Here is a 25,980-nt window from a genome sequence, read left to right on the forward strand (position 1 = left end):
TTGAAAAAGGAAGAGACCTATTTATGTGTTTCATTGATCTAGAAAAGGCGTTTGACAATGTGGTTTGGGACAAGCTGGCGACTATAATGAGGGAAAAGAGAGTGAGTGGACTGGGAAAGCAGAAGACTTGTAAACTCATTAGATCTTAATCAAAAATCCTCAGTTAAAGTGAGAGGAGGAAGTACAAACTGGATTGGACTAGGAAAAGGTGTAAGACAAGGATGCTGTCTATCACCTACCCTTTTCAACCTCTACTTGGAAAATACGATTCACCAATGCTCATTAGATGACAAAGGAGTACAAATTGGAGGAAGAAGAGTAGGGTGTTTGAGGTTTGCTGATGACATGGTCCTTCTAGCCACAGGGGAAAAAGAATTACAGGATTTGGTGGACACCATTGAAGCTAACAGAAAAAATTATGGAATGAAAATTAACACAAAGAAAACATAAGTATTGGCACTAGGAGGAAATAAGGAAATAAACATTATTCTGAATGGAGAAATATTGTAACAGGTGCAAAATTTTAAGTATCTTGGAAGCAGGATGGACACCGACTGGAAGTGCACCACAGAAGTTAAAACTGGGATAGCTATGGCAAAAGAGGCATTTTATAAGAAAAGGAGAATTTTCTGCAGCAGTCTGGACAGAGAACTCAGGAAGAGACTCATAAAATGTCTTGTATGGAATGTTCTTCTGTATGGTGCTGAAACATGGACTTTGAGGGAGAAAGATAGAGAAAGGCTGGAGGATTTTGAGATGTGGACATGGTGGACGATGGAAAGAATAAGTTGGATGGACAGAGTAAAAAATGAAGAGGTACTGAGGAGAGTGGGAGAGAAAAGACATTTACTAAATGTAATAAAAAGAAGAAAAAGAAACTGGATTGGGCATATTTTAAAAAAGAATGATGGACTGATAAAAACAGTTTTAGAAGGTTATGTAAAAGGGAAAATGGAGCAAGGAAGGAAGAGATTTCAGATACTGGATGACATGATGGACTGTACAACATACAGTAGCCTTAAGAAGGAATCAATGGATTGCAGAAAATGGAGAGGCAAAGCACCTGCTAATATAGCAGAAAACTGATGATGATGATGAATATGGTTTTAGATAAGATTATATATTTGTTTTAGGGTAGGTTTTATCGTTGTGTGTTAAAGTGTGCTGTGTAATGACAGCAGGCTTCTGAGGTGAGTGGGAGATGATACCAATCCCTGTCCTCAGACTGCCGCATGAGATGATGGAGGGGTTTTGTGTTCCAGCAGTTTTGTTTTCCAGGCAACTAGATGTGTTGTTATCCAGTCATAGATGGGTCACTAGGTTTAGAGTTTAATGTGTGGCAGTTGTGGAACAAAATTAGGAGACTGAAGGAGGTGTTTTCAGTGATCTAACAGTCAGTAGTTAGTATTGGGAGGCTGAGAGAAGTCTCAAAGGATCGCAAGAAATTCATTGGAGCATATGTATGACCAAAGGAGCAGATGCAGATGGTGATCAGAGTGGTGCTGCATGAATCAAGGAAAGTGAAGAGGGGGGTGGGTAGCCACTAGGGTAGATTACTGAAAGCCATATTCTGGACAGCAGATGTAAGCAACGTAAGCCAATTGAACAAAACAGTAGAAGCTTCAAGCTGGTTCACGAAGACAAATAAAGAAACTGTAGAGTGGCAATCCACACAGATTGCATTTGGTTTGTTAAAAAACACATACATGCTTCCACGGCTGCCTAAGGAAATCATGGATTTGGCCATGGCCTTAGCTAACACTCTGAACCAGGATTTGAACATGGCACAAACACAGGGAAACATGAGTAGAATCAACAGATTTGCAGGGAGCCTTTCCTCAAGTGCTACATGGTCAGTTAATTCCCATTTTGCTGTTGATGGAGTAGTATCTGGAAAAATTAAGGATGGTGCAAGGAGAATTACCACCAGAACTACATCTAGTAATAGAGCCAAGCAACCAGAACTTGTTGTTCTGTTACCATGGTGTTAAAATGGGTGTAACAAAGGATAGTGCAAAGTTGTTACCGGTGGCTGACAAGCATGCTAAGAATACTGTATTTCAAACTAATCCATTGCATGTTGGTACATTGGTAAGTGGATCTGAATCTAAAGCAGATGATGCTATTCAAGCAGAAGTTAAATATTTTTCATGTATGGTTAAAAATATTGTACATCTAATGTTCTGCAAGCAGAAAGGAAAAATAATATTCTGAATAAATGTTTTGTGTTTAGCTGATGTCTGCATTGGCACTTTTTAAGCAAATTGTACCATATCAGATACTATCCTAATGCCTTGAGGCTTCCAATTCTGCTACCTGATTCAGGAGAGAGAATTGAAGAACTGGCATTAACATTCTACAGCAACAAAATTCGGAAAATATGGCATATACACATCCTGTTGATGGCTTATGGTCTTTTCAGTTACTGTATATTTACCAATACTGATATCTCCAATCAAATACAACTGAGGTTTCCTTACCTGGTTCATGTAACTATGTGTTACACAGTGCGCTCTTATCCACTGAACTCGGCATCAGTTGGGAAATCTGTGCAAGTGAGAGAGGAAGGGGTGCTACTATTAGAAGAAAACAGGGATCAACATGTCATGATGACTGAGCGTGAGCTCCAGCAATGTCAGAGCAGGGTAGTCACCATATGCCTAACTCAGGATTGCAACAAGTGGGGGCATGTGCTTCATGCAACTCTTTAAGGATAAAAGGTTTGTGGAGGAATGATCTTACTCAGAAGGAGGTGACCAAATCAGTACCACACTTTCAGAGAGCTGGTTTACATTGGATATACTCAGTGCACAGTGACATGGGGGTGGTTGCTAGTTGCTATGAACAAGGAAATTCATGGTGACAAGACGTTTAGAATTGGGAGGTAGTGGACTATTAATCAATGGGATTATGTGTGAAATTACAGGACCTACATTCCATTTATCAGCTACTATGATTGGAGTTGCTCTGTACTCATATTTCCCAAAGATGTAATTGCAAAAGAGAGCCAGGCCTGGGCAAGACCCAAGGGACTGGAACTTCTCTGTGGACGGGGGCAGTATAGTGCTGCTACCTAATTTTTGAGTAAAAATTATGTCTTCAGCAAAAATAATGAGAAGTAGTGTGGAAGCCACTGTGAAGCATTGCATTAATGGCCACAAACCAGTAGCTGTCAGTGTGGCGACATATGGGTCACAGTAATAGACATGCAAGAGGATTTCAAAGCCACGATAGCTAAGCACCGCATTAAACTGTAGCATGCAATGGTAATCATGTAGCCAACAGTGCAACGTCACCACACCAGGACAGGTCTCTTGCAAGAAGACTAGATGTCAGCTTCCAGTAAAACAAACATTTCCTAGAGGCATATAAATAACTCCGGATTTTGAGGCATGGATTACTTCCTCTCACTGGAAACCAGCAGCACCACCTCCATGCCAGAGCTAAATCAGGCAATGAGACAACTGAGTACTGCCAACAGCAACCATGGGATCCACTGTCTGACTCCTACCTGCGGGCAGCGGGTTGAGCCCTGCACACAGCAGACACCACACACCACCACTGCTTGTGGGGCCATTCCCTGAGCAGAACACCATCACAGCACATCATATAGTCCCACTGGCATCAACGACTTTGGCCTCCAAAGGCCGCTGGCCTCAGCAATGCAGGGTGCACCTCAGCAGCTATGGGCAGAAGCCGATGCTTGTTCACAGGCACCAGCCAGGGGCAACAAGGAGAGAGAAGTATGGCTCTCTATGCCATGTGTTGAAGTCAATAAAAGTCATGCTTAATGATTAACAGTATTTCAACTGTGGACTTTGACCTCCTCACCCACCCCACACCCTTCAGAGTGGGGTCAGTCACTTTTCAGAGGTAACTCTTTGTAGGGAAGTGAAATGGAACAGCTACAGAGGCTCTGTTGTAGGTAAAGCAGGTGGTAGACAGGAGTTCATTGGTAGAATACTAAGGAAATTCAATGTCTGCAAAGGTGTCTACACATCTCTTGTGTGACCCATCCTAGAGTATTGCTCAAATGTATGGGAACTGCACCACGTAGGACTGAGGAGGGGGGGATTAAGTGTATACAGAGAAGGGTAGCTTGAATGGTCACAGATTAGTCTGACCTGTGGGAGAGTGTCATGTATTGCTCCTGTAGGACTCATTAGGACAAGATTAAATTAATTGTAGCACACACACTGAGGATTTAATGGTCATTTTTCTCATGCTCCATATGGGAATGGAACGAAAAGATGCCCTAGTAACTGGGTCAATGAGAAGTACCCTCGGTCAAGCACTTCACAATGGTATGCAGAATATAGATGTAGATGTAGAATCTTATAATAGAATTAACAAAAATTATGCTTTATTGGAAAATATGTCCTAAATGATCTATATTGATGACCTGTCCGATACGCAATTATGAACAACACAAATGGCAGGCACAGTGAAACTGACTTGAGATTTGGCACAAGAGTTACATGGCTTAATAGTTTAACACAGCAATGAGCTTACAACTTTCAGTGCTTTAGCATGTGTCAGAGTTTCATTCACTCTAGAATAACAACAAAATACTTAACAGTAACAAAGGTCTACTTCCAGTGGTCTTCAACACTAAGTGCTTAAATAGTGCTGTCCATGACCTTTGGCAGATCATGCATTTATTTACATGGTGATTAAACTTTGGTAAATAGAGGCTCAGCCACTAATAATATTAATCTGCCACAAAAGCTTATTCCTGAGTTCTTTTTTTTATTTATGAATCTGACAGTACTAACTGAAACTTTGGAGCCATAAAAGGGGCTAATTGGAGGGACAAGTAAATTACCCCACCTTTCCTGCATGCTTTCTCCACTGTTGAATTCTACCCTAGCCTTCAGTGAGCAAACGTTGAAAGCTTTCAGTCAAATAACATATTTGCTTCAACACCCACTCGTTGACCTACAGTACTGTAGCAAGGTAACAGCTAGAGCTCCATGTGAGTGAGCTGTGTAGGTGGCAATTGTCTGTAATGAGCACACTGTTGCCACATAAACCTGTTATTGGAAGACACCTGTTCAGTGTTAGTCTTTTCTTTGTGTCACTTCTTGGACAAAGTGTCACTGAGACAAGAGCAAGCATTTACAGTCACAGGGTGATGGGAAGGCTTTTCTCAAATACAGAACACAGGAACACAAAGGGTAGAAGAATTCATGTCACTCTCCCACTTAATTCTTAAGCGTCTTTCTTTTTTATTTCTTCTTTTTCCACTAAGTTTTTGCACCCCTTTTATGCCTGTGTCCTTGACAGTGATCTGTCTGGTATAGCCCTCATCAAAAGCTTAGAAATTTTTAAGAATTTATTGCTCACATGCTCATCCTTGTCAAGAGCATTATGTTCCAACTTTATGAATTCTTCTACGACTGATTTTATACTTCTTCCACTTTATAACCAAAATTGGAAATCACTTAAAAGGTGCTATTTATTCAAGTAATTCATTAATCCATCTTACATGATTCATTCTATTATTATTATTATTATTATTGAGAAAGATACCAGCAGGAAAATGGGCCTATAGTTTCTAAGTCTTCTGCACTACTTTTCTTTAGCAGAGGCAAAATTAATGTCTGTTTTAAGATATTCTGGAAAGTTAAGAGAGCTTATATGCTGTGTGTGCACTATTTCAGAGCACAGATTGCCACTTCATCCAAGCCAGCTGATTGGACTACTTATTACCTTATCCATCTCCCTATTCTGCTTTTTATTACACATTTGTCTGTTTCTCTCTGTTTTCTGTTTCATACCATCAGAGTGCTTTTATTTATTCTCTGCACTGTATATTATTTTGTCATTAAATAACTCATTTTGCAGCTTCAGCACCCTACTGTAAATAAGTTTGTACCTATCAAAGAAACTTAAGAACTATGGCTCATTATGACTCTTTATTGTATGGGCATGAGGTATGTGAGGGTCTGGGAAGACTTCATAACAGCTGCTATTATCCATTTGTTTTTGTGAAACATTGCTACTATAGGAGGTACTTTTACAAATCTCTTTTGTAAATTCAATTTAAATAATATTGAGAACAAAGAAAATTTTGTATTTTTGTTGGTTTCTCTACACACATCAATCCAACTCTGATCTGCTAATCTCTTGAAAAATCTTATATTTTGACTTACGATGAAGGTCTTTTATAGATGTGCAAAAAAATGGCTCTGAGCACTATGGGACTTAACTTCTCAGGTCATGAGTCCCCTAGAACTTAGAACTACTTAAACCTAAGGACATCACACACATCCATGCCCAAGGCAGGATTCGAACCTGCGACCGTAGCGGTCGTGCGGTTCCAGACTGTAGCGCCTAGAACCGCTCGGCCACACTGGCCGGCTATAGATGTGCAATTCAGTTTTTTGCCAGTACCTTCATTGTAAGGATTATATGATGCAGTTGTTTACAGTGGGGAACTTTGTGTCACTGAAGTAACAAGTGATTAATGAAATCAATCAGATGACATCTCACTATCATCATGTATGCAGGGACTTCAGAAAGTATGTTACACATGTCATCCCACTGCAAGACCATTGCATAACAAGAGTGGCACATTGCCAGAAGACAGTACATGTCCCTGGTTCCTTGCAGACACAGTTCTGTTGTGGTATGGATAACAGGCACACCACAGTGTGCTGCAACTAGAAACATACTACAAATCTGAGGCAAGCAGGTCAGTTCAGTACTTGTGTACAAATTGTCCAATTTTCTCATAGATATACTGTGAAATTCTGGAGGTAGGCAGTACACAATGTTGTGTCCAGCCATAATAGATTGGTGCCAACAAGTTGACCAAGGTCACACAGAAAGGGGTGATGCTGATCTGGATGACCATATGTCGCACCAAGCGATTTCCACCTTTTCTGAAAGCTGAAAGAACATCTGACTGAAGGAGATTTTTCAACAATGAGGACATTCACATAGTTGTTCTTTAGTGGCTCCTTGATCAAGGTGCAGATTTCTATTGTTGAGGAACTGAATGACTGGTAGAAAGTTCTGACAACTTTTGACAGAGACTTAGTGAATTTTGTGGAAACTAGAATCATGTATCTGTGTCACATTGAAGTGTAGTGCAACATTCAAAAATGCCATAGTAAATCAGTAAGTCCCTCGTATAATCTTAGATGAAAATTAAAATGGAACATTAGATAAAAACATTATTTCTCTGATGGCCAGTATAATATTGTCTTTAATATACTGTTATATTAATAACTAATTATTGCATTTTTTTGCAGGTAACAGATGAAACAATGGAAATCTTGAGGCACTTTGGCTATGTGTTTGAACAACGTGGCCTTGTTTCTGTGAAAGGTAAAGGTCAGTTGATGACATACTACCTGATTGGAAAAGAGGGACAAGATGGTGTGACAGCATCAAATACAGTTCAAAATGAAGAAGAACAGCCTCAGAGTGAAGAGGCACAACCACCACTTGAAGACAGTCAACAGGCACAAGAGCAGACTGACCTGCACAATAGAGCATCGCCAGCTGATGTATCTCCTCTTGTTACTGATGATTGTAGGTAAGGCCACTCTACAATGGCAAACTGAAGCATAGACAATCTACAGGGACCACATAGGGAAATGGCTGACATCTTTTACTATGTTGAACACTCATGTGTGATGTTTAATGTGAAATGAATGTACTTATGAATGACTGAGATGAATCAGCATTATATGAGTAAAATCAGTATTTCTTATATTAGGTATTGATCAACAATCAGCCACAAATGAGGATAAGTGGTGCTAAATATTGTGAACCAGGCTGTACTAGTCATATGAGAGTTCCATGAAATTACAAGACATGGAACGAAATTCATAAAACTCCACACTACGTTTGCAATTCAGTAATCAACTTTGATAGTATTAGAGGATTTTGTTGTACTCTGTTTGTAATTATAGAACAAAAATGCTGTTCTAAGCATGGGCCTAATGTGTTTTTGTACAAGGCAGTTTTACAGTACCTTCAAATTCTTTGTAGATAGATGATTCTTAGAAATTTAACTTTCAGTCTTTCTTTAACAAAGGCACATTAAAATATGCTCATTTTTACTTATTGTATGCCATAGTGACTTATAATAAGTAAACTTTTACATTGCTTTTAAATCTGTGCTGTTTATTTATGAAAACATGAACTGTTAAAAATAATAATAAGAGTTAAGCATACTTGATGAACAACATGTGTATTCAATAACTGGCAATTATTGAAAGCAATGAATCAGTACTATTTTATGCTATGTCTGAAACATGTGATCAAAAGACATTACCTGTTACTAATATCTAAAACAGTGCTTAGCATCTTTTGTGAAAATCTGTTGTAGATTATATATTTGTCATTGTAAAGACATTTATGGACAGTACTGGTACCGGTAATTAATTGGGTATGTGTTTTGTTTGAGACTGGTAAACTGTGTGTCGAAAATGTATTTACACATAGATCAGATTACATACAGTTAATACATTTACTGTGTAACATGGGATGTTCTGTCTACAGCAGATTTTTCATCTATCATGCTTAGCTTACTTTCTTTAGAATAAGAGCAGATCTTACATCACGCTTACTACAGAGTGGAAATTAAATATAAGTTTACGTCATTTATGGTTCCTTATCATGATGTTACACTACTCAATCAAGAACCAAAAGACAATTTTACTTTTAGTATGTTAAAATAAGCCCCCATATACGTAAGAATGTTGATTAGGAATTGGATCACGATGTAACACAAAACAGCTCTGATTGCTGCACTACCCACAGTGGTGTATAAGTTTTTAATTTCATTTTTACTATGTGAATATTTCGAGAATTATATGAATCATCCATGTCTTAACTAAAAATTGGGTTGCTTGAGGCTCCTAGATAGATAAGAGTATGGGTATTGGCATATACTGCAGTCATTTACAGTGTAAGTTCTTATCCAATTTTCATTGCAGAAAATGTAGCAATGAGGGACTGGAGGACACGCTTTAGCTGAAGAATCCTTACTTGTGGCAAAAATCCAAACTAACAATATATGCTGGGAAGAACAGAAGGGGATGATGATGATGATGATGATGATGGTGATGTTGGTTTGTGGAGCACTCAACATCATGGTCATCAGTGACAACAAAAGGGGAAAGTCACTTGCTGAGAGCAATAGGTTTAATGTGTATCTACTGCAGGGCTCATTCTGGCACACTATAATTACTACAGAATAATTATTTGCTACACATCTTAAGTTTATAAATAGTATTCATTCAGGGTTACATGTGAGAAATGCATTGATGCTAGCAACTTACAAACATGAAATATACAGTAGTGGGATTTCAATACGTGTTAACAGTATTTTAAAACAGTGATCACCAGCAGTCCCTCAGTGGTTGTAGACTTCTATGTCAACAGGCACCAGGTCACTCACTCCTCAACAGTCAAGTTTTATCACTATTCATTCTACACACACCAACTTCAGCATAGCTTTTAAAGGATCTACATGTAGTACCTTAAAGAAATAAATCTGATGTATTGAAGGAATAAACAAAGATGAGAACTACTGATGTCATCAGTAGTTTTTGAATGAGAAATCTGAAAAATAAATAAAAAAAGTACTGAAGTGGTATGAAAATGGCTAGTCTTTGGGTATCAGAGTTTCCGTATAAGGAATTTTAACATATAAAAAATTTTGCAGGTTAACAATGAACATAAACAAAATCCTTTCAACTGATCCACATTGTTCACTGGAACACAATACCTGTCAAAAGCTGTGGCAGTCCATGCTACAGTATACATTACCAGAAACTTCCCAAGGTGAGAGTGTGAGTTGCTAACTGCATAGTATTTTAATGAGTTTGATAGATTATTTATGCACTGCATTTAAACAAGGGAATCCACAAGATGACCAAACAGATTTAAACTGAAAACAATATATCACTAGAATGATAAGTGGAGCTTTATCAAGATGTTTAACAAGGAACATGTTTATTTTTACCCAGCAAAGGTTCACTGATTGCAAAGAACTGAAAAATGGTCTGCTTTATGATAGTAATCCTAATGATTTAATTGATTTTTTTGTAATGACTGAGAAATAATAAAAACAATCCAATCAGATATGAATAAAAGTGACATGTCTAACAAGAAAAATTGTCCATTAAAAATACAGCAATACATGTACTGCAAGATGGCCTAAACTACAAGTAATTCAGGTGGAAGAGCATTTGATATTCACTTCTATTTATTAATGTTGCCTGGAATACTACTCTTAACAACACACAGAAAATAAAAACTATATTCAACATCTGAAAGGATAAGCAGTTTAATCAAGGCCTATGGACAGTTTCCAAAAGTAATATAAACATTTATGAGGACTGGTCCATGTAGCTCTGCATTTTTCTGTACTGAAATATCTTTATTCAACTTTTTGCAGGTGATCACTTAGAATAGTGAATGACAAGCAAGCAACAGCAAACATCTGTTAAATATTCGCTGTATCAATCTAAAGAAAATGCTGAATGTATAACTAAAGCAGATAGCAGATAAATGTGTCGCAGCTGAAGTACAACAATTTAAATGATGGAGAGTTATTGGCTGAGATGATATGTCATTGATTAATGAAGAATGAAAGGCTGCATAAGAAAAAGTGGACTGTGAACTGTAATAATAATAATATCAGAACAGAAAGATCACAGAAAAATGCATCTTTCAAAACTGAAATTGTACTACATAGGCATCATGTGTTGAATTGTATTAACACTCTTTTCACTTTCTCCATTGGCCCTTCCCCACATTCTTTTCCAATTTATATACTTCCATTTATCTCATTTTTAATTGTAAATATTATCATATATGTGATATAAATATGAACACTCTCATATTATGTCATGTGTGCCATCAGTTTGTTCAGCAGATATTCCAGAGAGAATTTAACTGTGAAAATTACTGAGAAAGTGAGCGTTCACTGAAAGTGATATGGTTGCTTCACAAGGCTTAATGTCTGCAGTCAAGTATGCCACATTTGTTTTGTGATTGTTGACTCTCTGGAGCTAAATGAGTTATTATGTCAAAAGGCTTTTTTATTTTATTTCATTACAGTATCCTTGTCTGACTTACAGAAATACTGATGAGAAGATACAAAAAGCTGTTACATGTTTAGAGAATGGAATTTCTCAGTATTTCCCATTTTAATGGCCACTATGAAATATTCTGGTTAACAGCCTGAATAACCTGTATGAGGCTGTGTGAGAGTATTGCACAAAAGAGGATAACATAAAAGTTATTGAAATTGGTAAGATAAAACAGTACTGAAGCTGCTTAAGTTTCAGTTTCAGTGAATGAGAAAGTACTTGGAGGATTGTAATTATTACATTCTTTTTAAACAAGTAAACAGATTTCTTGCCTGTGTTTGACAGCTTTTTATTTTCCATGACCCAGGCTTTAGAACTCACAGTCAGTCCTTACCCTATGTTCCAATATTTGATAGCAGTTAACAAGTTTGTTTGTGTGGCGATCATCTCCAGCAAGCACAGAAATAATCATTTAATAATGTAGCTCAGTTTTGTCCAACTGAGAAATAAACCTTGTAAACAGACCACAGTCTGGATATTAATTAAACATTTCCAGATCTTAATATGAGCTTTGCATTTGTTGTACAAACTTGATCATAAAGTATTGTAGCCTTGCAAGAGTGAACTCTGTCTCATTTCGAAAGCAACATCAAAATCAATGTAAAATGCAGAGGAAGTCCAACATTGTAATTTAAGTTATTGGACTCTCACTGTTGATTGAATACTACAAAGCGTACAAAAGTTACAATTTAATGATTTTATAGTTATCATTTTATGAATATTTACATAGTGACCATCTTAAATATCTCACTGTATATATATATTTTGTAACATTTATTTTAAAATGTTTGGCAGTTCTCACTGTGAAGTTACAGAATGAGTTTATCATAATGACTATGGAAATGCAGGGTATATAAATAGTAACATTATGATAACAGAGTATAGTAAAAATACAATGGAGAGATAGATAAACAACAATATCTTTGTTTTGAGTTGTGTCATACAATTAAAAACAATTTTGTGTTAAGTTCTACATGTAAAGTCCTGCAATTTACATACTGGTAGTAGTTCCTTGTTCATTTGTCACAATCAATCATATATGTTGAAATTGGTTCTCCAATAACAGAAAAATCAGAGACACAGATGTACAGAGAGGTGTCATATATAACAAACATTTAGGTAAATGGATTTCCAGTATGCTGGAAATTACTTATGTAGGAATACCTAACATGAAAAATATCACAAATATCTGTTAACAATTACACAACAATTTAGGGATGTGAAGCATCTAAAATTGGACAATATCCTACTTCCCAGGTTTATACAGGCCAAACTTGAGACATTTCTGTACCTTGTTACAAAGATTTGTTCACTAATCTACATTTCCAGCAATTCTTTCCCATCACTACTAGTACTTAAGAACACACCCTTTACAGGCAGTGAGAGTTCTACGTTAGTACTAACCCTTCCTCAGTCTCTCATTCGTGTTATCTGTTCTATTGTTATTGTAGTTATTATTATTATTTGTCTTCTTAAAATCACTTCTTCACTGGTTGTTCAATGTATGGGTTGTTATGATGCTACAGGTTACTTATGATATTAATTTTCACGGATTATTTGTAAGTAAATCTTAAAATGCTCAAATATTGAATCAGAAACCTCACAATGTTATCTGTGGCATGCCCTGCAGAGAGGAAATCCACCTCATTATTAGTTTTTTTCATCTTGGGAAGCATGAAGCATGGTGGTGTTTCATCAAAGGTCTACATGTATGTCTACATGATTACTCTGCAATTCACGCTTAATGGTTTGGTAGAGAGTTCACACAACCATTTTCAGACTATTGCTGAACGGCTCCTCTGACAAATAACACATGGGAAAGATAAACACCCAAATCTTTTAGTGTCAGCTCTGATTTATCTGATTTTATTTCAATGGTAATTTTTCCTGTGTAGGCAGGAGTCAGCAAAATATTTTGACACACAGAGGAGAAAGTTGGTGATTGAAATTTCAGTAAAAGCTCTTGCTGCAATGAAAAATGGCTTTGTTTTAATTGTTGCCATACCAGCTCACTAACTAGATCAATGACACTCTCTTCCCTACTTCGTGATAATACAAAATGTGCTGTCCTCCTTTGGTGTACCATCTCCATTCTGTATAGTAGGAGACATCAGCACAGAAATTTACATTTCACCTATAACCTCCAAAAACTATATTGAAACATCCTTCTCACTTGCAGTCTAATGGTTTATGATCCAGAAATATTGTGTATATGGAAACTGGTGACACTAAAATATCAATTAGTATTTCAGTTTCTAGCTCCCTGAGCAGAAAGTAACAGAAAGTCCCTAAGTTTACTAAGATAATCAATTTTACTTTAGTAATGATGGGAACACAGTGACTTAGTAAGTTAATCTGTAGTATCTTGTGCAGACATATCAGTGCACACTGAACTTTATAAAACAGTGATAAAGCACCCTCAGTGCACTTGAAGTTTCAGTTATGACAGCTATTTAGGTAATTCCATATCATGTAATCCTAAAGCACCACAATCAGTGTTATCATTTTAAACCAAGAATATTTCTTGCCATATTAGTTTAATTAGAAACCTATTGTTTGTCACTGTTCTCAGTCTTATACTGATCACCTGAGGATAGCAGAACATACCATGATAAGTTGTTCACTAATGTAGTGTGATCTCGTGATGGTCAGATCCTTTTGTTGTTCTCAAAAAACCCCAGTTCACATCATAGCATCAGTCAATGAATTGTTGATTGTGTTAAGTCTATAATAAATAATGTATCAGTAGTGTAAGGCAGATTTTCTAACTGCCTTATCAAGAATTTGTAAGCAATTGGAGTCCTTGTTTTATTTCTCACTTTGGTTGCCATCAGCAGAGTTACTAGCCACATATTCTGTTACTGGTTGTGTGCTTCATTATTGGCTAAGATTGGTTTAAGATTGACAAATCGCAATGTAATCAAATAATGGAAGTTTTGGACCTTTGTAAGCAGGTGAAAATCAGTTATTGACTCCTTTTACATTGGATTCCTCCAGTTATGCAATCTTTTCCATTTGGGTTATTGGATTTATTTAATCACATTGACAATGGCCTATCACTAACACATTCCATGATCATATGACTTTTTTCAAATATTTATTGTGTATCTTGGACCAGTATCACAATTTTTTTTCATAATAATGAGACATTCATATCTGATAAATTCAAGATAGTATGTCCCTGGTACCTGAGTGGTCAGCGTGACAGTCAATCCTAAGGGCCCGGGTTCGATTCCCGGCTGGGTTGGGGATTTTCTCCGCTCAGGGACTGGGTGTTGTGATGTACTAATCATCATCAATCCACCCCCATCGACGTGCAAGTCGCTGAAGTGGCGTCAAATCAAAAGAATTGCACCAGGCGAGCGGTCTACCCGATGGGAGGCCCTCATCACACGACATATTACAAGATAAATTTCAGAAGCGTCCACAGCTCCAGAAAATGGGAAACAGAACCTCTGCTTTTTTATTTCACCGATGTTCACACTGAATAGAACAATTTGGCCACATTTTTTCAGTATACTCATTGTGTTAATGAGCTTTTTCAAACAAAATACTTCAAATCTGCATGTTATTGGAAGTGCTTGAGACATAGCTTTAGCCGTACAAGAAACACAGGCAACTAATTTTTATTTATTCTTTTTTGTCTGCATATATTTGAGTTTGAGTTTGATAAAATTATGACCTTACCCACTGATTTTATCCTGATTTATCCAGACACACAAATTATATATGAACTACTGGTTCTTCACTGAAGGTGTAAACAAGAAAAATGTATCACTCCAATAGCTAAATGGTTTTACTATATCATAGTAATTCTTTCAACTTGTCTTGAATTCTGAGTTAAAATCTTTAGTATTCAATAAATTTGTAGCAATGTGCAGTTACATATGTTCAAGTTTTTCTGAGAAACGTGTATTTACTCAGAAAGGAAAACTGTCATTTGTGTAGTACATTTCATACCTCTATGCAATGTTTGAAAGGCCAATGGCAGCTGCTTCTTATTCTGAACTAACAATACTATTATAACATAAGAATGACACAAGAAGACAATATAAGGAATCCAGAATCTGAATATAATGTAGCAGACAATGTGGATCAAATACCAAAACAGCTATAAAATGTTAATAACAAGTGCAAATGACCTGAAGAAGTACCAGTACATAATCACAACTGAAGAAGACTGGAAAAGTCAAACAGTAATGGTGAAACATACAGACATTATATGGAGCCACAATGTTCCCATACATAACACCAACAAAATATCATGAGACATTTTAATCAGCATTATCATTATTTAGCTGTTATATTATATCATTACTAGACATCTTTATGAATACTTTGATACAGTTATGAGCAATACTCCTTGCAATTAACTTTTTACTGACTTGTTTACTGCAAAGAGGTGAATAAAGTAATGATCAAATAGAATATGAGGAGAATCTGAGAGTCATCTATGATGATATAAATAAAACATTTTAAACATTCTGGGCATAAATAAAGTTACTTTGAGCTATTAAATCTTTCTTTGTCTCCAGTGTGAAATTTACTGTGGATGACCTAAAAACTTTTAACACTGTGATCATATTTCCTAAAATTATTTTATGACAAAAATGTAAAAAGTAAATATGTTTTTAAAACTTTTGTACAGTGTGAGAATATATTCTATAGACCTGTAGGTAGCTCAGTTAGAAGAGTAGTATGATGAAGTGTACAATGATCTATAATAATTTATAAGAAACTTTATACTGTGTAAACGAGATTGGTATATTAGTTCTGATGTTCCTGTAACTCTAGATTTTCATTGCAGTCACAGTGTATAGTTTTCCTGTAAGTTGTAAGTAAAATAACAACAGTTTCTCTAAGAAAAGATAAAAAAAGGCACTGTAGTGAACTGATGTTAATGAATTGAAATATCTCTCTGTGAGCAAAAATATTAATCTTTAACAGTAAATGTTAAATTCAGTGCTACTGTTGTGGTAGATCATCTAGACTGCAAAAGGTTTTTATATAAAATTTAAAACATTCAGATGTGTTCAGTGTCAGTCTTGCTGTAGCAGAAGGTTTAAATACTTGAGACAACATTCAAGATATTTGTTCAAATGGTTGTGATAGTATTTAGTTGCTTGTCAGAACAATATGTGATTTTCTAATATAAATTCTTCTTCTAAATTATTCTATTGATATTGTTTCCTGAATACATTCACTTCAGTTAGTTTGACATTGTGTCAGCATATTCTATTCAAAATATAAATAGCATAGAAAATGATTTCCAGGACAAAAAATTTGTTTGGAGAATAAATATTTCTAGAATAATCAATCTTTTTGTTGCATATTTAAGTTACTTGTGGTATAATACACTTAGTCATCAGAAATGATTGTATGATCTTTTCTTGGTGGTGCCATTCCCAATGTATTGATGTCATAAATGGTGGCATTAGAATGGTAATTGTGTACAGGTATACTTTATCTTCTCGGTTGATGCTTGCTGAAGTTGTGCATTGGTTAAGCTAAAAGAGAAAACCTAATAAATAGAATATGTATTGTTTGTTATGTTTGCAAGGCTAGTGAGATGTCAATAATGCATGTATCAATCATTTGTGTGTGCAAAAGGTCATTTAATTTGTTAATAAATTACAGTACAAGAGTTTAATAAAATTGTTGCTGACATGAATGTGTTTCTGTGATTTGTCACTAACCTTAAAGCATTGTCTGGTACCGCACGCCACAGAATTTGAATCCCTGCCAGACGTCATGGACATTGAAGACCCAAAGAGGTCTCTACACCATCGCGCCGTGAGCTGTGGCGGCGCGTGCCTCCTGGCCCGCATTTAGAGTGAGGGTGCCACAGTGGAACACATGGTTGCAGCAGCCAATAGTGGCATCCCCGATCGAGTACTTAAGCGCCTGCCTGTCGCTCAGCCTGCCAGTCTAACCTTGCATATGTCTCAGGACACATCACCTAGCATTAGACAGCATATTTACTTTTGTGTTTTCTTTTCAAGTGGATGTGGTTGTCTTGTTTGGTTTTCTTGACTCTGTTGTCTATTCTTGTTGTTGTCATAAGGTCCTTCATTGGTCGTGTCCGTCCTCCCCGTTATGTTATTGTTTGCAGGCCGCTCCACAGGTCCTGCCGCGTTTCCGTCACTTCAACCCCGCGACTGTTCCAGTCGCTGTTACAACACATTGTGGTGATGAAACCCAGATTGTTTTTACTTATGCGATATGATAACTATCAGGCCATTATCATTAGATGTTAATAGCATTTGAATGACTGGAGTTGTATTTCACAGAAATTTTATAGTGAGTAAAGAAATTAGGAATAATGGAGACCACTGTGTAGTTTCATGGCATGGGTGTGACAATGCAATGGAGAAGTCACTGTTAGCATGAACGTAACTACACTAGCCAATGGTGTGTTGACTACACACCACTGAGCTGAACCCCAGAAAAGGGAATGAATCTTGATGTGTGAGTCATTCTATTGGGAAGCAAAGAGTCTGAACACCATGAAGAGAATGAGCATGGAGAAAAACACAACACACAACCAGTGTGAGCAACTATGGGAACAGAGAATTGTGTGAGATGAAGGCTTGGTTTGCAGGTGTTGAAATCAGCATTATAACTGCCAGGCCTGGCCTATTGTCACCAGCAGGTAAGCACTAGGGCCAGTGGCTCTGCTTGTGCCACACTTTGCATGCACCCACCATGACAGCATTTTTTACTACAAGGGCAATTCAGAAAGTAAGATCTGATAGGTTGTGACAATAAAACCACAGTGAAAATTAAAATTGTTTTACTTGCAACAGTTTGCTGCATCTTTCAGCTACTCCTCTACATAGGCCTTGTCATAGAAGGCAGCTGCCTGTAGTTTCTGCCACTTCTCTACACTGGTCTGCAGTTTGTTGTCTGCTCAAATATGTTGTCTTCATAGGCAGCAGTTCATGTGAGCAGAGATGAATTTCAGGGGGAGCCAAGTCCAGAATGTGTGGTGAGTGATCAAACACTCCATATCAAAAATGTTGCAGCAGCATCCTCATTGTCCTTGCGACTGAGTTATCATGAAGAAGGAAACACATGAGAGGTAAAGTAAGTGGGGTTGCATGAAATCAGGCAAAAAACTTGTAGTGGGCACCCATATTCTTTGGGAGACACAATTATTCTTGGCATTCTTAAGTCTTCACTGTGTGCTCAGAACCGAAAAGAGAAAAGTGATGTGATTGACATGCATACTAGAGACCCTGTCCAATACACCTGTGCAAAGCATCATAGGATTTTCACTGTTGTTTCCATTTCATTACTTATTGGACCCTTTTTTTTTCAAATAGACCTTACACTTGCTCTGATAATCATGCCAACTCCTCTGCATACCTCTCAATGTCCACTGATGGTGATACTAATTCCTTCACTCCCGAAAGGTGAGATAGGCCAGAAATGGGCTAGTTTGTGCCATGATCTCTATCACAAGACTGGAAAGGCCACTGAAGGCCCTGACGCAGATGCTGCCAACACAACATGCTCCACCATATTGGCAATGTCTATGGCATCCAACTCGGGGTCAACAAATCCAAAACACCCCACTGCTGGTGCCCATGCAAAATTTCTGCCTGACTACATCCATTAACTGGGATCATCTGGTATGTAGCCAGAAAAATTGAAAGTGGATTGTGCAGACACAGACTTCTTCATTTGAGTTCTGACTGCATGTACAAAGCACTCCACATCAAAATTAGATGCCAGGTGAAATGAGGTGGCAGTCAGATTCTGGATTCCATTATAAGCACAAGAGTCTTCAAATTCCTACAACAAAAATTGCCAATCAGTTTTGGATATGAAGGTCCAGGGGGAGCCCTCAATAGCAAAAATGACCAACAATGCATGAACAATTGCTGTCAATATCACGAAAGACAGCTTGACGGTGTATGAGAAACATGACAAAGCATTAATCATCAACAACTACATGCTTCCCCAAAAAGGACTGCAAAGTCAACAAGCACCCTGTCCCAGTGGTGCTCTGGCTTGACCAAACAGAAAACTGACACACTGTTGCAGCCTGGTTTTGTGCACAGGCTGTGCAAGCCCACATGAGATGCTCAATACTACAATTGAATACCAGCCAGTAGACATGACAACTTGCTAAAGCATTCATACAAATCATAGCCCAGTGTGATGCATACAGCACCTGGAGTATGCAAGGACATAATGCTGGAGGGATTAACAGTTGACAGCTTTGTTCCTCACTTGCAAGCATGAGGACCTACTGGACAACTCAGGTTCAATCATATGCTGCATCCAACCCACTACCTGGACAGCCAAAACAATTTTCCAGAAAAGTGGGTGGGTGGCTATAGCAACCATGACCTGCTATGCTGTCAAAGGGAAATCCAACAGAGTTTACTCCAAGGCATCATCCAAGGCAGAAACGGGAGCCTCCTGTCTGTCGAACTCTGGATCTGGTCTTGTCAGCAATCACGATAGAGCATCCGCATTTGTATGCTGAGTGTTGAACTGGTATAAAAGTCATAACAGTAATTACTTAGAAAGAGTGCCTACCTCTACAATTGGTGAGCAGTCCTAGATGGTACCTGAGATCAGTAGCCAAATAAGGAAAGTAGCAACTTGTGATCAGTGATGAGTAGGAACATCGCCCCATATAAGAAAATGAAAAATGTTTTAATTCTGAAAATCATAGACAGTGCCTCCTTTTTCACCTGTGAATGATAACATTGCACTGCACAAATCATCTTAAGGGTGTAAGTGATGGGGTGCTCAGTGCCATCCAGATTTGAGTGTGAGGGGACTGCACCAATCACATATCCGCGCCATGTCGCAGGCTAGGTTTAAAGGTATACATGGTGTAAAAGAAGCCAGCCAGGCAGGGAGTGGAGCACAAACACCATTTCTGAGACTAAAAAGCCCATTGAAAGCTTGCAGCTGACACACATTTTATGCCCATTGGAAAGTAAGAAGATGACACATGTGCATGGCCTGGGAAATGAACTTAGCATAATATGAAATCTTGCCTAAAATGGACTGGAGCCCCCTCAGATTGCTTGTAGGAATGAGGCCATCATTGCTGAGCACATGGCCCAAAAATGCACTATGGTACAGGGGAAAAGAACCATATTTTTCTATTTTCTTTAATGAAGGCCATTCTCCTGCAGGCACTGGAAAACTGCCTCCAGATTTCATAAAACCTCCTCTAGCATGCAGCCTGTGACACAGACATCATTGCACTAGTTTATGCAATGAGGAATGTCCTAAATCAACTGCTCTAAAGATTGTTGATAAATTCCAGGCAGAGATGCAGTTCCAAGAGGCAAGTGACTAATAATTCACAGAGGAGGTATTGAGCACAAAGAAACTCAGAGAAGTGGCATCCAGTGGCAACTGCAATTATGCATTGCACATGCTGATGCGTGAGAAATACTGGTTCTCTGACAACTTCAACAGTAACACCTCTGGCCATGGAACTGAATATGAATATGTGACACACTGTGCACTGACTGTTTAAAATCCTTGCAATGGCGCACGCTGTCATCTGACTTCTGAATCACCATTGAAAGAGGGGCCCACTGACACAACGAAATAGGAGAAATGGTGCTGAGACCCTGCCAACACTACAGCTTGACTTTGACCTCACTGCGCATCATGAAGGGGATGGAGCAGGGGTGACAAAAAAAAATGGCATATGGGAGATGCGTGTCTCAAAAGTATTCTCAAATAGCTGACTGTACAATCATAATAAGGAGTCAAAATCTTGAAAGGTGATGACTGAGACAGTAAATGTAATTTGTCAAGTATTTGGAAGCCAAAAACAGAAAAGGTATCTAACCTAAAAATATTTCATTCCAGCTGTGAATTTACCACTAACAATGTAAGTCCCACTCCACATTCTTTTAGTGTTCTGAGACTAAGTATTGCCACCTCAAAGGAATGAATCATTTACTATATGGCACAACTTAACGTAGTGGCCATTGCAACACAGGGCAGCCCAAGAGTCTGTGTGTACCTATGTTAATTAGGCTGACTGTCACTCCTGTGTCTACCTGAAACTCCATCAGTCACCCATCCATTACAAATGACAGGAGAATATGCTGGGGTGATTCTTGTCTGGTTTTGGAGACAGGTAAACACTGGGGCCCCTGATGACCATCCCGCGGCTACCTGACTGTCACAAACTGTTGCCAAATGGCAAATTTTGTGGCAGACTCCACACATGGCCTCCACATATGGGCAATCATGTCAAACATGCACCAAACGACAGTTGGGCAGCAGGACTGCTGGCTTACCCATTGAGTGAAGACAGTTGCAGAAGGAGAGTAACCAAAGAATGTGAAAATCATCATGAGCTGAGATAATGAAGCCTTGATTTATGCATCAAGCCTGATTAGTGCAAATATGGCTAGTGTTGTGATGTTGCTGCACGCAAATCGTCAATAATATCAACACACATTGGGGCAGCACAAAACAAGGCCATCTGGCTCACCCCACAGGGCACCAGGAGTTGCATGTCTAACTTTGCCACCTGCCAACTGCCACTGATGTAAGTTCATTGGATTCAGAAATCTTAGGGATTTTGGCTAAAAGAAGATCGGACATAACCAATGACCTAGTTTGGACCTCGGCATTGGGTTTTTAACCATGCCATCACCACATGGTTTTTAAGATCAAAATACTGTGTTCTCCAAATTTAAGTTTCTCAGTGTTGGTAAAGAGGTGCAAATTCAGTACTATCTCATATAATCTCAATAGAGAGGTGCAAATTCTGCACTATCTCATATAATCCCATACTGCTGTAGAATAACAAGGCATCCTTATCAAGAGGATCAATGATGTGCCTTACTTTGCAATGCAGCAAGAGCTGGCATGCATAATTCTCCCCCTTTCTGTCAACTGATCAAAGCCAGCGGGCAAGCATCAGGAGAGACACCTTCTCTGCTTATGACTGGCTAGCTATCAGTGTGGCATGAGTAAAGAGCAATTCCGCATTCTGTTTGAGCAGTTCCTGCACCTGCTCCTGCTGCAGCTTTTGTTGCTGCTGCAGGAGGCACCACTGCTCCTCCCAGAACTGCAAAAATTCTGGGTCCATGGTGGCCATGGTTTAACACTATGAAAAAAGCAAGAGCATCACATGTTTAAGAATGACTGATGTTGCTGCTTTAGTATTGGTGTAGGTGTGACATCACCTCAGAGCAGTCACTGTCAGCACAAACGTAACTACGCTAGCTGACATTGAGTCAGTTACGTGGTAGGAAGTTGAGCTACTCAAGAGGGAACAAATCTCAATGTGTGAGTCGATCTACAGAGGAGCACTGAGTCTGAACACTATGTAGAGAATGAGCATGGAGGACAAAACAACTCTTGACCAGAATGAGCAACTGACAACCAAGCTCATGGGAACAGAACACTACTTGAGGTGAAGGCCTGATCTGCAGGTGTAGAGATCAGCTCTAGGACCACCAGACCTGGTGTACTGCCACCAGCAGGTAAGTGCCTTGGTCAGTGTCTCTGCCAATGTCACACTTCATACATATCCTCCATCACAGTGTTCTGTACTATTCTGCTGCAATAGCCATGGCAGCTCCTCTGCATCCGTTTCACTGTCTGCTGTCAAGGTTCTAGATTCATCAATAGAATTCTTCCAAAACCTAGCAATGTTTTCATTGTTTCTTGTGTGTGCCTCTCGATGACTCAACACCTTTTTCTACTCAGTGAACAGTCTCATTTACTCCTAAATGTATTTACATTCTGCTGGAATTTTCCTATTATATAATTTTTAGTGATATTTATTCCACTTCCACTTTCACTTCTTTCTTGAACCGAGAGAGGTGGCACGGCAGTTAGCACACTGGACTCACATTCAGGAGTGCAATGGTTCAAACCCACACCCAGCCATCCTGATTTAGGTTTTCCATGATTTCCCTAAATTGCTTCAGGTAAATGCCGGGATGGTTCTTTTGAAAGGGCATGCCCGATTTCCTTCCTCATCCTGTTTGGTCCCATTCCCTAAATCCACCAGCCAACCAATCCTTTTTGAACAGCTTACGGCATAGCAAACAATATTACTGTGTTTGCATTCATGTAGCTTGTGTTCCTAAATTAAACAGTAAAGAGAATATGTAAAAAAGTCTTTTCAGGTAGTAGTTTTTCATGGTCATAAAGGATAATTATGGGTTGCTTTCCCATCATTGCTACAGAAATAAGATTCACAAACAGTTAAAATATGAACACACTCATGAAAAATGGTTCACACCTTCAGACACATATAGACTACATTCTTAGCTGTTCCAGGTAGAGGACATGCTTGTTGGTGCTGTACATTTTCAAGATTTTGCCTGACATAAATGGTAAACCAACATAGAAGTTATAATAGAATCACTAAGTACAAAAGCCATGCAATTTGCATGTTTATTTATATGGAAAATCTGACATCGGAATTTTACATCGTATGCCAGATCCATGTGCTGATTTGAAATTCTAAATTCATATATTCTACATAATATTTTTTTGACTGAGTCGATATTCATTTAAATTGTGATATATTGTTAAATTTTGAACATTTGCGAGTACCATAGTAAACTTGTATGGTTATCATCAGTTGTAAGCTTAGCGTAAACCTACTTATGCTCTCTTAAAATTTTTGTGAGCAGTTGGCACATCCTCATTCAAAAGATCATTCTCTAATTTCACTGTCTGATTACATGAGAAACAGGTTCTTGGACACTTACAAAAATATATTTCTGGAAATTTTGTAAGTTACAACAGTTGTGGAGTTGTGGATAACTGATTGGGTATGAAATCAGCGTTTTTGACCCACAGTTACTACAACAGAACAGATCAACCTGAATTTTAATGTATACCAATAATTTTTCCTGTATCATGATGTGCTTTTCTGTACAAATTGTGTGATCTACAGGACCAATAATAAATCAAATCAAATACATGTATGTTTTTGAGAATTTTGAGACGCTGTCATTGTCCTGTGCATAAACTAATTTATTGTGTTTAAACAGTGTTTTTGATTTAATGGCTGCAGCAGCTATTGTACTAACAAATTGTGTTACATTTAGTTTTACCCTTCCAAGAGGAGAATATATTATCTATATTTATCATAAATTCATTCTATTTTTGAGCCTGTTAGTGACTATAATTAAACTGAAATAGTTTTGGGAAACTAGTAATTTTTATCAAGTTTTTATGTTACCTTAATAGAAATGTCATTTTGTGTGTTTGCTTCAGTTCTTATAAGGAATCAGTAATTTTTTTAGGTCAACAGATTAAAAGATAGCCAACAGGCTTAGTTTCAAGTTCTTTGTGTACTACCCTGTAAAACACTGCAGCAGCCACAATGCAACCCCACTGCCAGTGGTGTACTCGAACACAGGATGAGTTAGCTGACAATCATACGCAGCTGGAAACTGCCCTGACTACTGTCAAACAGTCAACAGCTACTGTGAACCAGTGTAGTGGAAGAGCTCCCGAAAGTCACCTACCTGTGGTACTGAAGATATCTGAAGTGCTACCCTCCCCTGTGGATTCTCTCTCCTCTGCAGGAAGTATAGGGTCTGTCACTATTCATCCTCTTGACTGTGAGTGGCATGTCAATGGTAGATCTAAGCATCCTGTACAGGGTAGATAGGGACAGGGAGGGACTAACCAACAATAACCAACAAGTTTGAGGTGGTGCTGTTCACTGAAACTAAAACTGAGCCATTGGGACTTATTTCACCTGTTTTTGGGAAACCTGTTTTGTCCGGTGTCAAGAGGAGGCAAACACAGACAGGATCTATGAATCATCAGCAGTTCAAACATGTGGTGAATAATGGTACTCCGTACAGAAATGGCAGCAAGGGACAGGAAGGAACATCAGCTCCACTCAGTGTGTATGCCCAGGCACCTCATTCAATATGTTGAAGAAGCTATTCCAGCAGCCATTGAGGGAACAGGGTGCAATCAACTGCAGATTGTGGCACATATTGCAACAAATGAAACCTGTCATCTGGGCTCTGAGGTCATACTTGGATCATTCCAGTGACTGGTAGAGAATGTTCAGAAGACCAGCCTTGTACACAGAGTTTTATCAAATTTCATTATTTGCAACATTGTTCCCAAAACAGATCATGGCCCATGGTTCCAAGTCAAGTGACAGGATTGAACCACAGACATCAAAGGTTCTATGACAAAGTAGGCTGCAACTTCCCACACTTGCTTCACAGCATTGAGAACTGTGGAGTCCCCATAACTGGGTCAGGTGTGCACAGCACATCAGATGCTTCTACCCAGGTAGATGACTGTGTGTGTGGTGCACATAATGGTGTTTTAGATTAGGTGACTCTCCATTCAGTGCAGACAATGAAAGAGCAAGGTTCAAAAGAATACCCCCTACATGTGAGAGTATCAAAATCCTAGTAGTTAACTGTTGAAGCATTCACAACAAAGTGCCAGGGTTTGAATCACTCTTGAAAAGCAGTGAAGCTCACGTAATACAAGGTACAGAAAGCTAGTTGAAAATTGAAATTGATAGCAGTGAGATTTTTGGAGGAAATTTATGCGTTTTTTGAAAGGCTAAGCTAATGGGAAATAGAGGTGGTGTATTTGTCTCAGTAGACAAGAAACTCAGATCCACTGAGACAGAAACTGAAGCTGCATGTGAGATTGAGCAAGCAAGACACAGTATCAGGGATGGGCAAAAAACTATAAAAAATTTTGTGGTGGTCATATCAAGACATATTTTAAAACATTCCTAAAGGCCTTCTCTGAAATCTACCTAGAACAGACAGTTCAGAGCCCTGCTCATGACGGAAATACATTAGATTTAATGGCAACAAACACACCTGATGTCTTTGAGGATGTCCAGATTGAA

The 25,980-nt window shown here is 38.3% G+C and overlaps 1 protein-coding gene across 1 annotated transcript in view; it reads left to right on the top strand.

Moving 5' to 3' along the window:
• LOC126235306 (adenylate cyclase type 3) overlaps positions 1-7,550 on the top strand; it is a 628,591-nt gene extending 621,041 nt beyond the window's left edge. Inside the window, exon 19 of the mRNA XM_049944030.1 lies at positions 7,260-7,550. Coding sequence (XP_049799987.1) covers positions 7,260-7,550 — 291 coding nt within the window. The remainder of the gene's footprint in view (positions 1-7,259) is intronic.
• Positions 7,551-25,980: the final 18,430 nt, after the last annotated feature.

The sequence above is a fragment of the Schistocerca nitens genome, chromosome 2 (assembly GCF_023898315.1).
Source record: "Schistocerca nitens isolate TAMUIC-IGC-003100 chromosome 2, iqSchNite1.1, whole genome shotgun sequence".
Taxonomy (NCBI): domain Eukaryota; kingdom Metazoa; phylum Arthropoda; class Insecta; order Orthoptera; family Acrididae; genus Schistocerca; species Schistocerca nitens.